Genomic DNA, 17,545 nt, shown 5'->3' with positions numbered 1-17,545 from the left:
CATCGATGCTAATTAAAAGGTTTGAAATATTTTTTGACTTAATAGTGGAGGTGCCGGGTAACGATCTAAATAGGTTGAAAAGCGGATCTAAATAGCTTGAGATATTGGAGAATAAAATCTGTCACATCAGCAAATTTCTGAGGATAGATTTAACAAAACAGCAAAAACGAAAAAGAAAAAAAAAAAAGGTAAATAACTCTGTGCTAGGATTAGCAATATATGAATCAAGCATTTGCTAAGAAAAGAGGGCTTTGAAGGTCAGGAAAATATGTGGCATAAAATTATGTAAATGAAACTCTCACGAAAACCAAATCGATTCATCAATGAAGCTATGGTGGAAGAACAATCCTTCAAGTTAGGAATCCGCTCTCCTTGTATAGCTTTTGTGAGAAATAGCCACTTGAGTTGCAGCCATCATCCAAAAAGAGAAGGTTTTATGTCTGTAAGTTGGGTGCATTTTAAAATGATCAACATACTTAATTCTTGTATCAATATTTTAAATGGTTACCAATGCTCCCCTTGTTATTGCCAAAAACAAGAGAGGAAGAGAATAAAAAAATGAGAGGGAGTCAACTTTTAACCATGCATGGTCCTCTTGTTTATTTTGACAAAAGGAGCTATAATATGAGCACTTCCCAAAGATCAAACATCTAACTACTCGCATTGAAGCACACAATTACTACGGATCAACTGCTCCATTACCACATAACTATATTCTCATCCTCTAAATCATAGTCACTTAATGTTTACAGATCCACGTTAACCTTGCAGATGTCGGCCCGAACTTTACATTTGGATCCAAAAGATTGGCTACAGATAAAGAAGAAAAATATTGCCAATTGAAGCCCCCAAGACATAATGCTTGGTACTGCATACACGTGTCAATAAATAAATGAATATAATTCATGTACCGAAAAAACAATAAATATGATTTCAATCAAGTCCCGCATGGGACAAACTCTCGACTCTTTTTTCAGGCAAGTCGAAATCCTCTGCGGCCCACCATTATTTGTTAGAAGAACTGCCTGCCACCGTTGGCCTCTGACGCTCTCACAGTTCTCATGGAGTTTAATATGTTGTCTCCTGTCAGAAAACCCCTTCCAGCATTTTATTAATGCTCAAAGACAATTGTGAAGAAACTACAGAGTGGCTACAACATTTTCTTCTCCCAAGCATTAAAACATTTCTTTCCAACTGTCTCATGGATGGACATTTTTGAGCTACCTTCACTTTCTTTCGATGCATCCGGTTACGTATTGGACTAGATTTGATATCTTCAAGAATAAATAAGCATTAAATTTTTGGCAAATATATACCGGTTATCCATGTGGATGCCTATCGCCCACAATTTGTGACTTATGTGGATTTCGCTGTCTTTCTAAATTAATTTGGTTTATGTTAAGCTCATTTGATCGTCAAATTGCGTGACTTGTAGCGCATTATTGAATTTTTTATGGGTGCAATAATTTACAGCCATCAACAGCGTTGGAATGCTCACGAAGGTCCATGTATTTTGAGATAGTTCTACAATGCTCGAGAGCTATTTGCATCTTTAAGGGGCTTTCCATGTTGCTGTAGAAATGATGTATCACAATTCTTTGGCTCATAAATGACCAGGAATAAAACCAACAACAAACACAAGGCTTTTTGTTTAAAAAAAATAAGAAGATATATCATGAATACAAAATTAAGTCACGAAAATGATCAACTAATGAACCTCGGCAATACTTGATCATGTCGTTATGATGCATAAAATCATTTGGGTGGTAAGAAGTTCTCGGATAGCTTAATTATTTTATTTGATTTATGGTCCATAATGTTTCGTAACTCTGTTTTGGATGAAGCTTATGAGCTACACTAACCTTTTTTTTCCTAATAAAACGGAGTGTTCATATGAACATGAATATAATCTAAAAGATCAGAAAGAAGAATGTTCGAAAAATCAAATGTAAAATATCAAATCCGATCAATTACTGCCTCCGAAGTGGTTGGCAACAGAACTCGCCATCCAGTCTGCTGTACTATGCTGACTTTTGAGGAACTATGAGACATGCTGTTGGTGACAAATGCATACAATCTCTTATAGGATTTATAGTTTTACATGGAATGCAGCAACATACTTGCATTACGTCCTTGCTCTTGATTGCTTGCATTAGGAGGATGCAAGCACAGGTATCTTGCCACAATAAACCAGTAGCAGATTGCAGGCATGATATGCAAACATTCCGTTCATCGGGATCATATTTCATGTCTCTAATAACCACGTATGGCCTTCACCAGATGCCAAACTCCATTCTGTTTACATTAAAACGAGATCGGTTTCCTCAGTTCTATTCATGCTGTTGTGATTAATGTATGTTTTTCCCCATGAATTATATTTGAATGCTACCTTTACTTAATTCCACTCGCACAAGTGACAAGGGCATCAAAAACAGGGGAGAAACCATGCATTGTTTGTTACTTTTCCTTCTTTCAAGACTCAATAAATGAATAGCCTGGTAGTTTAGACATACAACAAAGGTACTACTCATGATTCACAATTGGGACTAAGAGATAACTAGCTAAGCATTTTGATGCTTCAGGTGAACAAAATGTTTTAACTATTACAGAAATGAGAGGTGGTGGTTGGGAATCAATTCCTCAGATCAGTGGAAGAATCTCATTTCACAATTTCATTTTTTTTTTTAAAGGAATTAGATCCTTTAAATTCGGAAATCAGTTGGCTTTTAACTACAAAACTGGAGTGATGCACAGTTGTAATCTTGCAGGGGTGCTCAAAGTCCTAAGATACATGCTGTAACCATGTTTTATCAGTGACACATAGCAATGGTTTATCGGTCGACTTTCATGGGGGAGAGTGAGCTGCACCTGGAAGATATACATCTATTTCATGGGGTATTACTACCCGAATCAACAATTAATTTTAAAAGAGAATTGTTGGTAGATATCGGGAAAAAGAAAGTAAATTCAGCTACTCAGCTGAGCTGAGGCTGCAAATTGATTGATGGATATTGGATTCAATAAAACGTTCTAATGTATATGCTACTATAGAGCACCGTGTATCAATTTACCAAAATTTTAGTTTGATGCCGTAAAACCAAGCGAGACCAACAACAGCAGTTAAAATACTAGAATATCCCAGCAAAATACCAATTGCTCCAAAAGAAGATGCAGAAAGGGTATCCACAGATAAATTTACCATGCCAGTGAGCACATTTGCCTGCATCAAGAAATACAACACAAAGTGTCAGTCTGAAGATTTTCTCTGATATTTAACGACAATCCCCTAAATCAGGTTAAAAGAAACCAATAGTGTCCATCTCACCAGAAGAAAGGTTCCCAGCATATTCTGATTGAATGCCTCTTCAAGTACTAAAGGCTTTTGCACATAAGTGAAATCCGAAAGCATGAGAATTGATAAAACCTGCACAATGTACTCGAAATTGAAAGATCGGCTAGCCATGTATTTCATTCAGTATGAACAAATAAACAATGTTGTGGTGGAAAGAAAATGAGCATGCCAGCCTAGCAAAATTCTTTCTAGGAGAGGTTTACCATTGTTTCATTTATATATCATGCCATGTGAGAGGGAAAAAATACAGTTTGAAATACAGAAACAGCATCTCATATGGTAAGGCTGCATTTATCTGACCCTACCCAGACCCTGCAAAGGCGGGAGCGTCATGCATTGGACTGCTTTTTTAGAAGGAAAACATATTCTTTATTTTATCAGAAAAATGGTTTTCTTTTAGACAAAAGTGGTTAAACAAATTTAGTATGATGATAATGTCTAACAAAAGCAGCACTCATCTCTGCTACATTCCAAAAACCCAAGACCAGCATAAACAATAATATTATTAATGACATTTTCAGAACACCATTGAGGCAGATACAGTATTCAAAGAATACTGTACTACAAGTACCATCTGAGAAGGCAAAAAAGAAAATCTTTCCTTTTTCTTTCTTTTTTTTTTTCCTCTTAATTTACACTTCCTCCTTGCCAGAAGCCCAGAGTCCAACAGAACAAGAAGTGTTGATCTATGACTCTTGCCCACCACACAGGCCCACATTTCCATGAGAGAGATTTAACATAAGTCAGTCTACAAAAAGCAGTCTCATTCTTTGTGGCCATAGGTAAAACAAATTATTTGCCTTGTTATCGAGATGTTGATTTTGTGACTATTGGATGTACACATACAAGTCATCGATACATGTGAAATTTGTTTTATGTCATTTTTGATGATGTAGATTGTGATGACCAGTGGGATTGTCTCATCACACAACTAGATATAGTGTGTGGTTTAGTTATTTATACCCAAGGAACACTAAAAGATGCATCCTTTATGTAAGTATCCCACACAGCAATGTGGACTGGGCTGAAGCTGGAAGGAGACCCAAGTCAGATTCGTCAATGAGCTTGGACGTGCATCCAACAGCTTGACTTGCTTAGGAAATTTAATCTCAGTTGACTTTTGAAGTCGTGAAGTCAACTTTGGAGCTCTCTTAAAGGACATCCAAGTCATATTGCAGATGGAAAATCAGCAATAGTGGTACTAATTCTATTTTTTGGATTTTTTATTTTTTATTTTATTTTTTTATGTGTGATGGTGGGTGTCCGCTATTTGTGACTTGTTATACTTTGCAACAAGTACCACATCATTCTAATATCTCCATTTTCCCCTCCCCACCTTTAGTTACATAACCCCAATTTATAGTTTTCATCAAGAAAGAACATCACTTCATCAAGTCAGAAGTGAAAGTTGCACCACATTTTTTTCAAGCCCTTATTCAGGGACCTAGAAGCTTCAGTAAGTGTTACCCCTAAAGATGCATACAACAGAGTCTAGATTATCCTGATCCATCAGGAGTTTAATTGGCTATCTCATTATAAGAGGGAAAAGAAGACGGTTCTGGATTGCAAATCAACTTAGCTGGGCATTAGCACTTGCCCACAAGACTGACGAGAATAGGAAGAAAATTGCAAATTGGAAAATGGGATTTTGCTTAACCTCTGCATTAAGAGCAATTCATTTACTCGAGACTATCAGATCATGGAATAATAAAAAAACTTTGCAGCTAAACTTGATCGCTTGTGTGATACAAAATGCGCTAGGAATGACTTACCGCATAATAAAATCCAAGAGCCTTTTCCTCATGTGGGCCCATTTTATTAGAGCTTGTATTTACTAATAATGGATTCACCCCATTGTTAACTACCGATTTACCCTTCTCCATCAAACTATGCACATTGTGTGCAAGTGATTGACAGCCCAATCACAGAATTATAAGAGGATACTGCCCAGCCTAGTTCTTGGTAAAGTCTGCATGCATTGACAGGACTAAAGCAATCTCCTGGATCAACAGAGCAATCATCCTCTCTTACTATTTAAATGTACGAATGTAAAGAATACAGCATAAGTGATACATTGAATATTCATCTCTTGAGTTTCTTCTGACCATTCCCACAGTATCTATAGCATATTTATCAGACAATATTTGCACTCACTTATTATGATGTTGAAATTTGAAACAAAAAATGAAAGGAAAAGCCTGTCGCAAGGTTCGAGAAGCATAACATAAACTAATAAAATAGAAATTATATTTTCTGTCCAGAAAATTCATGCTGAAGCACATTCAGATAACAGTTTGTGTGGCACATAAGTTTTTAGTCTGGACAATATTTTAGATTACATGACCAAATGCATCATACTCACATGTATATCAAGTTAATGGCATCCATTTCTGTCACCAAACACAATAATTGCACAACTGACTAAACCTGATATTTGCCATATTTATATCATAAAACTGACTAGTCTGATGGTTTCACAAAAGTATAAGACATAAGTATACTAAAAAAGGTAATGCATAAAATTATGCCCAAAAGGATCAGCAAAGTTATTATCCCAAATATGGAAAAATTGAAATTAATACCTGGAAGGTCTGGGCAAATACAATCATGACATATGCCAGGTTACACTGCAGAGATAAATTTATTTTAAGTCACTTTAAAGTGAAGCATACATGCAAACCAAGTTCCAGCATATGAGAGAATGAATAATGAGCACATTTATGTGAAAGGACAAATTAGAGTTGACATAAAGTCCGGAATAAAGTTGTTCAGATCTCCTCTGATAATTTAGAATGTTTGTTCAGAGAAGTGCTTATTAGTTCTTTTTTATTATAATTAATATAAAGGACCATGTCTGCAGTTTCAGTAGCTAACTTCCTCACCGTCCGACGAGAAACTCTTTCCACATAATTGTCCAGAATGATAGTCAAGAACCTATTCAATATGCATAAAAAAATATGTTGATTAATTCAAACCATTCAGAAACTAAGCAAGGAAAAGGTGCGATAGATAATTCTGGCAATATTTACCAAAACAAAGCAGAAAGAGTCCAAACTCTAACTCTTGCCCGTTGAGTATTTCCAGCGGCGGAGGATGAATGATTTCCATCGAATATTTCATACCCCAGATGAACACCGATTAAGTACAAACCCCAATATCCTGCAGAAAAGACAAATATGAATGACTCTTATGCATAAAATTGAAAATATTTGTCTGATTTGTTTTATATTTCAACATTTGGAGATTCTGAATATTACAAGCCCACTTTAAAGAGATATCTGACAATCTAATATCAAAATAATCGCACCATTACAAAAATAAATAGTTGACAACCATATCTTGGTGAAGGAAATGGCCATTTTGGGTAAATAAGATGACTTATATAGATTTCTAAACCTAATATCATTCAAAGCCTTTCATCTAAGACAACTATTTCTCAAGTCTAGCCGAGCAGGATGGCAAAGTGCAGCTTATCATGAGGGCATCTGCATTGAATGAATTTAAAAGGTTTGACACATTTCTGAAAAGATCAAGATGGGATGTTAAATGTCATAATGTGATACTTGCTGTTTGCTTTAGATGTTTAATATTATACATCACATCTATGAAAAAGTTTTAGAATTAATATTTATCGGAGTTACAGGAGAAGCAAATTCAAAAGTCTAAGTGAAGGCCACAGTTTATAACTGAATTTGCAAAGTTCATCCACCTACATTTCTTGCAACAAAAGGAGTTTGTTCACCTTGAAGTGAGAGTGAGAGAGAGAGAGAGAGAGAGAGAGAGAGAGAGAGCAATGTGAAGCAAGATGTTGATGTCAACCACATAAAATGTGAGCTTCAATTTATGTCATATAGTTAACTGTGAAGCACATGTATCACATAGCACCCCAGATAGTTTAATCCACTCTTTCATAAAATACCAAATTGTACAGAATCATGTACACCCGGGATCACACATCATGTATTTCAGATAACAATCATCATAAATTTTGCCCAAATTTAGGCTCAACTTGCCGGTTTATCTTAAACAACAAGATAAAAGTTCCTATTCTACTCTATCCCCATTGCTTTTTCTTAACCTATAGAAGTGAAGTACCCAAACTGTCATGGCCTTGAGGAAGCAACAGATCAACTGTTGAGAGGATCCACCAGTGCCAGGCAGATTAAATAATATGATTATTTATAACGGTAACCGAATCCTGAAAAATAACCTTATTCCATCTATCCTGGTCCAATTTTACAAATCATTCTGTCATTTTTCTATCCAATGCTCAATTCTCTGCCAATGCAAGCTTTACTATAGTTTTAAACCAAAATAGATTATATATACATGCACACACACACACAAAAAAAACCTACAGTTTAGGTCTTCTATTCATGTACATGCACAATTCATCACCAACAGCATAAATAAGTGTAATGTTTCACAAGTTTACAACAATCATCCAATCAACATGTAGTAGACATGTTACATAGAGCTATCAGCCAACAAACCTTATTAGTTGTTAGCTAGTTATTAGTCTAACATCTGCAATTACAGTTTTCAGATACTAACGACAACAATCATAGACAAGATCTAATATTAAAAGATTACTCTCATAGTTAGGCCATTGAAAACCCGATCAAGCATTAAGTTTAGTTGTAAACGTGATTTGTTACACAGCTCATTCAGTCGCCGTGTCTAGCACTTGAAAAACTCAACTAAAGGAAAGAGCTAGATAGAGACAGAACAAGAAAAAGGATTTTCCAACTGCTCTTTACCAAATACACTGAAAAGTCCTTCTTTATTTTGGCTGATGATATCCGCTGTCCTTTCATTTGAAATCAAATATGCACTTAAACCATGCCTCAAGCATATCTGATATGCTGAAAAAGGAGGTGTAAATATGATTAATCATCCAATGTGATAAAGCGCATTCCAGATTTTGGAACAACCAAACTGTTAAAAGCAGCCAGTTAGTGTAAATACCTACTAGAATCAACAAACCAAATATTCCACAATATTTGGGATGGATGTTAATTATGGATGTCAGGACAGTTACAGCTGCAAGCGTGAAAAAGAAATTCCAGTGAACACCATATTCCCCTACATGAACCTACAAAATAATAGAAAAGGGAGGTCAGTTGATAGGAAAACAGCATAAAGCAAGTATAAATGAAACAAAAACAACTAGAACCTATATCCTTTTTTTAAAAAAAAACAAAAAGCATGAGAATTTTATGTACTCTGGTAGTGATAATAGAACTTTCAGAGGACAGAATTGAAAACATTAGTGTAGAAACTCGTTTAGAACAATAATCTTATTGATACTTTGGAGCACCAAAACGACACATGCTGCATTTACTAAATTCCATTTTCCCGGTGCATTAATAATGACAATAAGAACAGAAGCAGCAGCAACAACATCAGCAATAACAATGATATAGGTTAATTATGACTCATGAGGCCCCAGCTGATTCATGAATTCAACTTCTTTTCGAGAAGCAGACAAAGGGACATAGAAAGAACTTTGTCTCAAAAAAATACAAGTTCAATGGCTTTGTATGTACAATGTTAATTTATCTAAAACATTTCAAATAACAGCCCATTGTAATTCCCATGTCAGTGTGCCCAAGGAATAGCAGTATTTGCTAGAAGCACAATACCACTAAGCACCAATAATGCACCAAGTAATAAATGAATATCCTATCAATACCCTATAACTGTGACAAATTATTTTAAAGTTTGGTTGAAGTCCAAGAGCAAATAGGCTCTAGAAACATGTTGGCTAATGGTTAAGGAGATGAAAGAAACACAAATAATTCCCCCAAGCGATGTGATTAGTTGTCTTCAGACAATTAATAGGCATGTTTAGTTTGACTGTATCTATTATATTGTTAAGAACTCTAGTTTCCAAATCTCCCTTCAAAATGCTGTGTATTAAGATGCTTATTCACAACAACTATCATTCTTAAGCAACTAAGCTGGTCAAAAGATTTGAATTAAGAAGAATTTGTCTGGGTGTCTTGGCGAAAAATGTTTTGATGATGTGAAATTCCAGCTATTCAAACTTACAGCAGTACTTGTTCATGTGGAAAAGCACAGAGCCAAGAGATCCACCTTTTTTTTATTACATTTCACTGTTAATCACAGGACAAGTAAAGCTGTTACTAAATGGCTTGAATTGTTCAAGACACAAAAGCAATGTATTAGAAATCTATCGAACGACATTGCAACTGACTTGCCCCTTGCACAAAGATTGTCTTGTTAGTATATACTACTAGTTGCAAGGAGGGTTATATATGTTGATACGTATGTTATGACAATTATGAGCAAGTCTCTATGATGAGCACAGTTGCCAAAGGAGCAATAATGGCAGCAGCCATTCACCAAAGATAGCCAAGCTACTGCTTTCGTTTTCAATTTTCTCCTCTTGGAGATCATCCTTTTCTATATTTGTGATGCAGCAGGCTATGCATTTGACAACATTGCATCTTACTAACAGCTAGTCTTTTATTTTCTCACCTTTTAGCAGCTTAATGTGCTACAATGGACATCTGAAGATATAGGAACTGTATCAAAGAACATTAATTAATTAAATAGATGTTACATGAAGTCTAAAGTAGAACACTCCAGGGGCCATGCTTTAATGTGTTTTCCCTTGTTAGATCAGGTTTTGACCTATCCGTACTTTCTTCAGGGTTCATAAAATGATTTCTTCTTTCCCCTGATCTGCTTGTTTCCCATTTCATGCTTTCTGGGTGAACTAGTGCTCTCATATGGGCTGGGACTGCACTTGTTGAGCTGCTAATGACACAGGCACACAGCTGTAGTCCCAATTTGACACTGGCTCTTACAGTAGAAAATAGGGTTCTGTTTTTGCAGGACTGTACTGTTATAGATGAAGAACTCAGTGATTCTCTCATGAGTGTTGGCTAGTCCAATAAACTAGGTTTTTTCTATTTGTTTTTTGTGTTATCCAGAATTCACATATTCTTCATGGTTCAACAAACCTGGTAGGTAAATAGAAACTTAACATATAACACAAGTTGGTTTGAAAGATCTGAGATCTCCCGAGTTTCAAATACCTCCATGAATCATACACTGGGAAAAAATATTTTGGATAGAATGACTACTTTGACAGTGTAAGTTTGAATTGGTAACATCAGGCCATAATACAAAACCTCGTAGGTATATCAGGATGCAGTGAAGAATGAGCTTAAGATTCTATAATTGAGAATCAGAGAAAGCATAATATTGTTAATAGTGATCAAGGAGCCATTGCACCAGTCATTTTGTAAAACTATTGCTACAATTTCTTGAGTATTTTTGCTTGAACCACAAGTATGAACAAGTGGAAGAAAGCTTGTAGATGTAAGAAACACTGGTACCAGCCAAATTTTGTCAAATATCAAGGTGCAAGATTTCTAGAATACAAATATTGCTACATATCCTAATTAGATATTACCAAATGACTTAAAAAATCTATTTGCAACTTTGGACATCCACCTTCAATGTTCTTATTTTAGAACTTCACAGGGAATTAAAAGGCATTTAATCAAAGAACATAACAATTTAAAGTGAAAGTGCACATGGTTCCAATAACATCAAGCAAAGATAAAGAAATATACCTGATAATCTACACCTGTTGTGAAAATAAGCCGACCAAATCCTAGTAATACTAGTGGACTTATAGATCGAAATGCTGCCTTCCAGTTCCTAGCGAGGAAAGGATGAAACTTAGAATCATGGCATAATGATGCAGGACAATGAACTTATCAGAGAAATGCCAATTTAAGAACTAATTTTAGCATCAAAAAGTCCATTTATATAAGCAATTATGTTGTCCAATCTGAAACTCACTCATTAAAGTTCATGAAATAGACATCTTTATTGGTCCTTACTTTATTGGGAATCCACGATTTAGTGACTATAGCTTACAGAATGCTTTCATTCAAATGTGATGTCATGATAAGATGATTGACTAAGATGTGTGATTAACTTTGGTCCAAAATATGATCAATTATGAATATGCAGCAAATATTATTGTTCTGGCCTCTTTAACTTTGATTTAAGTGATGATAAATACATTCTTATATATGAGAGAGAAGAAGCGCTACGAGTGTCTTGCTTTTTACCACAGATCTACCAATCCCCTGTTCTAACCTAGACTTCCTCTACTGTTCATTACAGATAATTATGCATCTACAATATTTCCCCATGATATAATTCTGTGGAGCAATCTTTTAGCTACCTATAGTACATTAAACTCTGAACTACCATTCCTGATTTTTACCAAACATTTACCCCTACCCCTCCACACACATGCACACAGATACAGACACATGCGCACACACATGCGCGGTGCGCGCACGCGCGCACACACACACACACAGAGAGAGAGAGAGAGAGAGAGAGAGAGCATTAGAGCATATCCAGGTTTCAATTCAATTGTAGGAATTTAAAAAAATGAAGATCCATGCTGTTGATAATGATCTAGAATATCTGAAAACCCAGCAAACCGCAAGAATCATATATTTTCGGAAACGGTTTACCTATGCATCAAGTTACTTAAAGGTTGGTTTTGATGGTCTTAATAGAGGAGAATGTTTTCATATGATTTATGATTTAAAAATACTTGAATATGTCAGTTTTAGTCCATATGTATTCTAAGATGTGTGTAACATAATCAATGGATTGGATTTAAAATTCGCATGCCTGTCATGCATTTTAACATATTCACACTATTTATCCTCTCCATAACCTGATTAGTCTGCATGTCTGTATGTGTTTGTGTTGGCACGTGCACGTGCACACACAGGTGCGCGCACGCGCACACACAACAGAGAGAGAGAGAGAGAGCATTAGAGCATATCCAGGTTTCAATTCAATTGTAGGAAGTTTAAAAAATGAAGATCCATGCTGTTGATAATGATCTAGAATATCTGAAAACCCAGCAAACCGCAAGAATCATATATTTTCGGAAATGGTTTACCTATGCATCAAGTTACTTAAAGGTTGGTTTTGATGGTCTTAATAGAGGAGAATGTTTTCATATGATTTATGATTTAAAAATACTTGAATATGTCAGTTTTAGTCCATATGTATTTTAAGATGTGTGTAACATAATCAATGGATTGGATTTAAAATTCACATGCCTGTCATGCATTTTAACATATTCACACTATTTATCCTCTCCATAACCTGATTAGTCTGCATGTCTGTATGTGTTTGTGTTGGCACGTGCACGCGCACACACAGAGACAGAGACAGAGAGAGAGAGAGAGAGAGAGCATTAGAGCATATCCAGGTTTCAATTCAATTGTAGGAATTTTAAAAAATGAAGATCCATGCTGTTGATAATGATCTAGAATATCTGAAAACCCAACAAACCGCAAGAATCATATATTTTCGGAAACGGTTTACCTATGCATCAAGTTACTTAAAGGTTGGTTTTGATGGTCTTAATAGAGGAGAATGTTTTCATATGATTTATGATTTAAAAATACCTGAATATGTCAGTTTTAGTCCATATGTATTCTAAGATGTGTGTAACATAATCAATGGATTGGATTTAAAATTCACATGCCTGTCATGCATTTTAACATATTCACACTATTTATCCTCTCCATTTTTGCATCTGCTTGACACTTAGTTAAATGAGATTCAAAATATATGCTTTTGTTTTTTTTGGGAAATTTAGATGCTCTAGATAATTATTTTTCTTGGATTATCATTTTAAAACATCCATAGGTGATTTTGCACCAAGTGTATTGAGGGCTCAATGAACCTGATTAGTCTGAATGTCTGTATGTGTTTGTGTTGGCACGTGCACAGGCAGGATGAGGATAAGAGATAGAGAGAGAGTAAAGCTAATGCTTTTGAGAGCATTTGGGCCCTTCCCAAAGCACTTTACTCATTGTTGATTGTGTTCAACAGTGTGGAATTTCATTTTGAGAGGTATATCATAGATTTTCATCAAGAAGCATTTAGGTCCAAGTGCTTTCAGAAGAATGCTAGAATTGCTCTCTCTCACACACAAATACATAATATGCATGTGAATTTGATATAAGTTGGCTTAGATAAGCATGCACATCGTAGTAAAATAGGGCGTCCAATTAGATTAAATGAAAAATTGAATATAAACATTTTCCCATTAAAGAGAATCTTGGCAATAAGTGATGAATGAACTCAAGGACTCACATTGACATGGCATTCCGTGCTTGTTTTGATACTAATGAATTTGTCACAACAAATAATCCCACTCCAACATCCATCTGTTGGACCCATGGAGCAGATATCAAATGATTGCAGATAAGGGATAACATTGAGTACTTAAATGGTTAAAACAAACAAGATATGCCAATCTTAAACATCTACTAATTCTACACACAATAAGCAAAATAAATGGTTTTTGATTTAAAAGATTAGGCATAATTCAAATAGCTCAAGTTAATGAAATGGCAATCTAGGAATTGAGGTGATTCTCCTCTCACATCAAACAGAGTGTATATATCACTGAAAGTAGATATTGGCCTAGACGAATAGCTAAGTAGTTTAGAAATACTCTTCAGACAAAATTGTGTCAAGCAATGTTGTATATGGTCCTATATTTATATGCATTATCATCTTCAACTTGTACCAATTATAATGTTTTCTGAATGTTGTAGATGGTAGTTTTTACCATAAGTAATTCAATCGAAAGTAGTCAAAAATGATCAGTGAACTTTAAATTGTATTATGCATCTGCAACTCCCTTCTAACTACAAACTTTTCAGAAATTTTTGCAACTGCAGCATCTGTTTCTTGGAAGGGTTAAGTGACACAAGGCACATGGTAGGAAGAAAACTAAACAAAAATGATATGGCTCAGATAAATATCATCCAATTTAAAAGTAAGTTCATTCTGCAGAAATTCAAGGCTAATCCAAGATATGAGGATTTTCGCACCCATGAAGATTATTAGGAGAAGCTAGTATAATAATGGCAACTGGATTTAGCTCTATTCATGGTTTCCATCTTACAGCTAAGTAAGAATGAAGAAACCAACTGCAGATCGATGAATGTATAAGAAGCCTATTATTTTCAATATCAATAGAATTCTAAAGTTTACACAGATGAAAAAAAGATACCGGAAAAGGGAAAACAATAGTAATGAAGGCCAGGAAAAATATAGATTATATAGCATGTTATTATCTCTGGGTCACATCTCCTCTCTTTAATAAGTTTTCTGTAGTGATTTAGGAGGCAAATACGAGAGTATATCAAAAGCTATCTGTAATATCTCAGCATTGGCCTCTGTTATATCAGCTAGGGTCCTAACCATTTGAAAGAGAATATCTTGAACCACTGCCCGGTAAGGTGCTTATTTTTTGTAATTTCAATTATTTTGCTATGTTTCAGCCAAAACAGTTCAGATTAGATTTCCATCAGTAATGATGTTTAAACAAATGAAACAAGTCTGAGACAATGGGAAAATAAAATGCCATCTCAAAAGTACAATTAAAAACCAAAAAACATGTGAACTGAAACTTGTCCACAAAAAAACTTACCAAACCAGTACCATATGTTTCAGTCTTAGCATAGCGTCTAGGAAAGATTTGGAAGTCCACAGCCAATATGCACAAGCATGTCACCAGCATCTATACATCAAACTGTCATTTTTGATTACCAACAGATAAAGGTAGTTTAGTTGAAACCAAAAACTAAGTTTACAAATACAGTAATTGATTTTGCATACCACTGATACTCGGTATGATGAAATATATGTTCTGAATGAAGAGCAATGTTGTGACCCATCACTAAAATGAAAATGAGATCTGTGCCTGAACATTATCTAGTAAACTTTGAATCAGTGCATCTTGGTCCCACAAGTTAGAAATAACATCTTGCAGGTTCTAATTTTGCCATATAATCCATGGCCACAAAGTGAGAGATGAATAATTCTAAAAAGGAATGCAGAATTATCGCCATATAAATGTCTACCTTCTAGCTAAAATGCAGAAAAGCAGCAAAAGGAACACAAGGCTTGCACATGTATAAGCCCATTCAGCAAGAACCTGTCAGAAACAAATCAATATCACATGCAGTTGTGCAAGTCTTTCAAAAACAACAAACTACAATGCAGAGAGATAAAACTTTAGACGTACATTAACCTACAATGATGTACCTTTCATAGGATACAGGCAAATATGAAGCTTTGAATATCATCTTAACATGGATTCTGTTTGGAAGTTTTTAATTTGAAACTCATAATTTATCTTTTTCCTGAATTTCAAAAATTCAACTTTAGAACTTGGGTTTATTTTAAGGAGGTCTTTGGTTGTTAAAAAGAGAAGTTTCAAATATGGAAAAATGTAAGATGACAATGAAATAAAAACATGAATTTGCAATTCCCCATTCAAATAGAAATACTTAATTTCATGATTTTAAGGTTTGCATGAAATTTCATTGCATGTCCGACCACCTGAATATCATAAAACCATAACTTGAAATTTGAAAAACAAGTAAAATCATGAATCATCATGAATCTGTGATGCATCAAAACACACACTGAGAGAATTCAAATATAAGTGAAACAATATGGAAGAAAGCCAATTACATATACTAAATATTGTAGAACATACTCACAGTGAAAACTAAAAGAATTGGCACAACAACACATATATAGTCCATAGCCAGTGCAACCGTGTGACTCCTCCAATCTTTAGTACAAGAAGTTGCATTGTAATTTTTCTTTGCCACAGCTTCCTTAGCATTAAGATGACCTAAAACAAAAAAAAAAAATAGGCGTTAGTGTTTGCGACAGATCCTAGTGTAATGATGTTCTGATGACGTGGCACCCCAACAATGCAGTTGCTATAAATAAAAACACTACAACCTTAGCCAAAGTGCCTCTTTTCTTTGCTTAGGTGAAAGCTTTGGAAGCTCACATATTGAGATTGACATTCATAGAGCAATCAGTTGCCAATGCAGTGAGCAATAATTAGCAATTCCTAGAACGATGATATTAGTTTGAGAATTGGTTATAAAATGTTCTACATTTCTCAGACTCACTTAGCTACTTACAACTCAACCCAACCACCACAACTCCCCACCCTCCAACCAAAACAAAAGAAAAAAACACAGAACCCCAGCCCACCCCCCCCCCCCCCCCCCCCCCACCCCAACACACACACACAAAAAAAAGGATTGTTGATGAAAGCATACCGTCAAATTCTCTGAACACTCTCCGAAAGAATGCATTTATTCCGGGAAAATAATTTGGTTTTTCTAGATTCCGAAATTCACCCAAGAAACAAAGAAGAATAAGAAGTTACCGTTTACTCGTGCGAAGCTGCTCCATTGCCGGATGACAACCAACGCCTGAGAAAAATCGCATCATTGAGGCATCAACAGGTCAAAAAGATCAAATCTTGACCATCAAAGAGCTACTAAAATTAGGTCCAAAAGAATTACGGGTACGATCGAGGTTAGGGCAGCAATCTCCAACATCGACGTTCCCGTGAGGTTGCTAACGAATCTGGCAAGAAGGATACACCATGAAAAATTGGGAAAATTGAAGGAAAAAAACCAGAAGAAACGTAAAAAAGGGGAGATTTTCTACTCTTCTTTGATGCGTTTGTTGGGATTTAGAGGTTTCCCAATGAGATCCATTGGGGCGGAGGGAAGAGGAAGCGCCGCCGCAGGCGGAGGAGAGAAGACGAGAAGGTGAACAGGACGAGGTGGTGCGAGAGGGGCGGTGGGAGAGGAGGGAGCTGGTGGGGGAGACGTCAACTGGGCGGCGGGCTCAACGGGCCGGCCCGGGCCAGGCTGGGCTATATGCTCATCAAGAAGACCAAGCAAAGTTGACCCTTTTGCCGGTTTGGAAGTGGGTTGGGTTTGGTCATGGGCTAATTTACAGAGGATGTGTTGTGTTTTGTGGGATCAATTTAGTTTGAGCCTTGAGATGTTGCTTGTGCCATTGGGGCACAGAGCTAATCCAATTTATCCTAAAGTTAAAACTAGGAAAGGTAATTTAGAGGTCCGGTTAGGTTGAGACCATATGTCAAGAGTTATAGGGCCTGACCCAAACCTGACCCACAGTCAACTAGCTGGCTTGTTTTACTTGGCCCAGGGCCATTTACCTTTTTAATAGTTTTTGGATTGCATCATGTGACACAACAAAGTAAATAAAATAATAATATAAATTAGAGATATTTAAACAGATATCATA

The 17,545-nt window shown here is 35.7% G+C and overlaps 1 protein-coding gene across 3 annotated transcripts; it reads right to left on the bottom strand.

The window, feature by feature from the left end:
- Positions 1 to 2,952: 2,952 nt before the first annotated feature.
- LOC105048800 (uncharacterized protein At4g17910) lies at positions 2,953 to 17,118 on the bottom strand. 3 transcript variants are annotated; one of them, XM_010928248.3, is made up of 16 exons: positions 16,937 to 17,118; positions 16,789 to 16,852; positions 16,650 to 16,695; positions 15,961 to 16,097; positions 15,316 to 15,389; positions 15,071 to 15,155; positions 14,883 to 14,972; positions 13,535 to 13,608; positions 10,963 to 11,050; positions 8,321 to 8,447; positions 8,113 to 8,217; positions 6,382 to 6,511; positions 6,235 to 6,286; positions 5,935 to 5,979; positions 3,326 to 3,424; positions 2,953 to 3,220 (listed from the first exon to the last, which is right to left on the bottom strand). In XM_010928248.3, exons 1-16 carry the CDS (start codon positions 16,984 to 16,986, stop codon positions 3,068 to 3,070), a joined length of 1,419 nt encoding a protein of 472 aa, XP_010926550.2. In that variant the 5' UTR covers positions 16,987 to 17,118; the 3' UTR covers positions 2,953 to 3,067. The 3 variants fall into 3 exon arrangements, 2 of the variants coding, with proteins under 2 accessions (XP_010926550.2, XP_010926551.2); XR_003801346.2 differs by having other exon boundaries at positions 3,104 to 3,220; positions 6,227 to 6,286; XM_010928249.3 differs by lacking the exon at positions 5,935 to 5,979.
- Between the last annotated feature and the right edge of the window lie 427 nt (positions 17,119 to 17,545).

The sequence above is a fragment of the Elaeis guineensis genome, chromosome 7, assembly GCF_000442705.2.
Source record: "Elaeis guineensis isolate ETL-2024a chromosome 7, EG11, whole genome shotgun sequence".
Taxonomy (NCBI): domain Eukaryota; kingdom Viridiplantae; phylum Streptophyta; class Magnoliopsida; order Arecales; family Arecaceae; genus Elaeis; species Elaeis guineensis.
The sequence above is the reverse complement of the archived record's forward strand: the minus strand, read 5'-3'. Positions and strand labels throughout refer to the sequence as shown.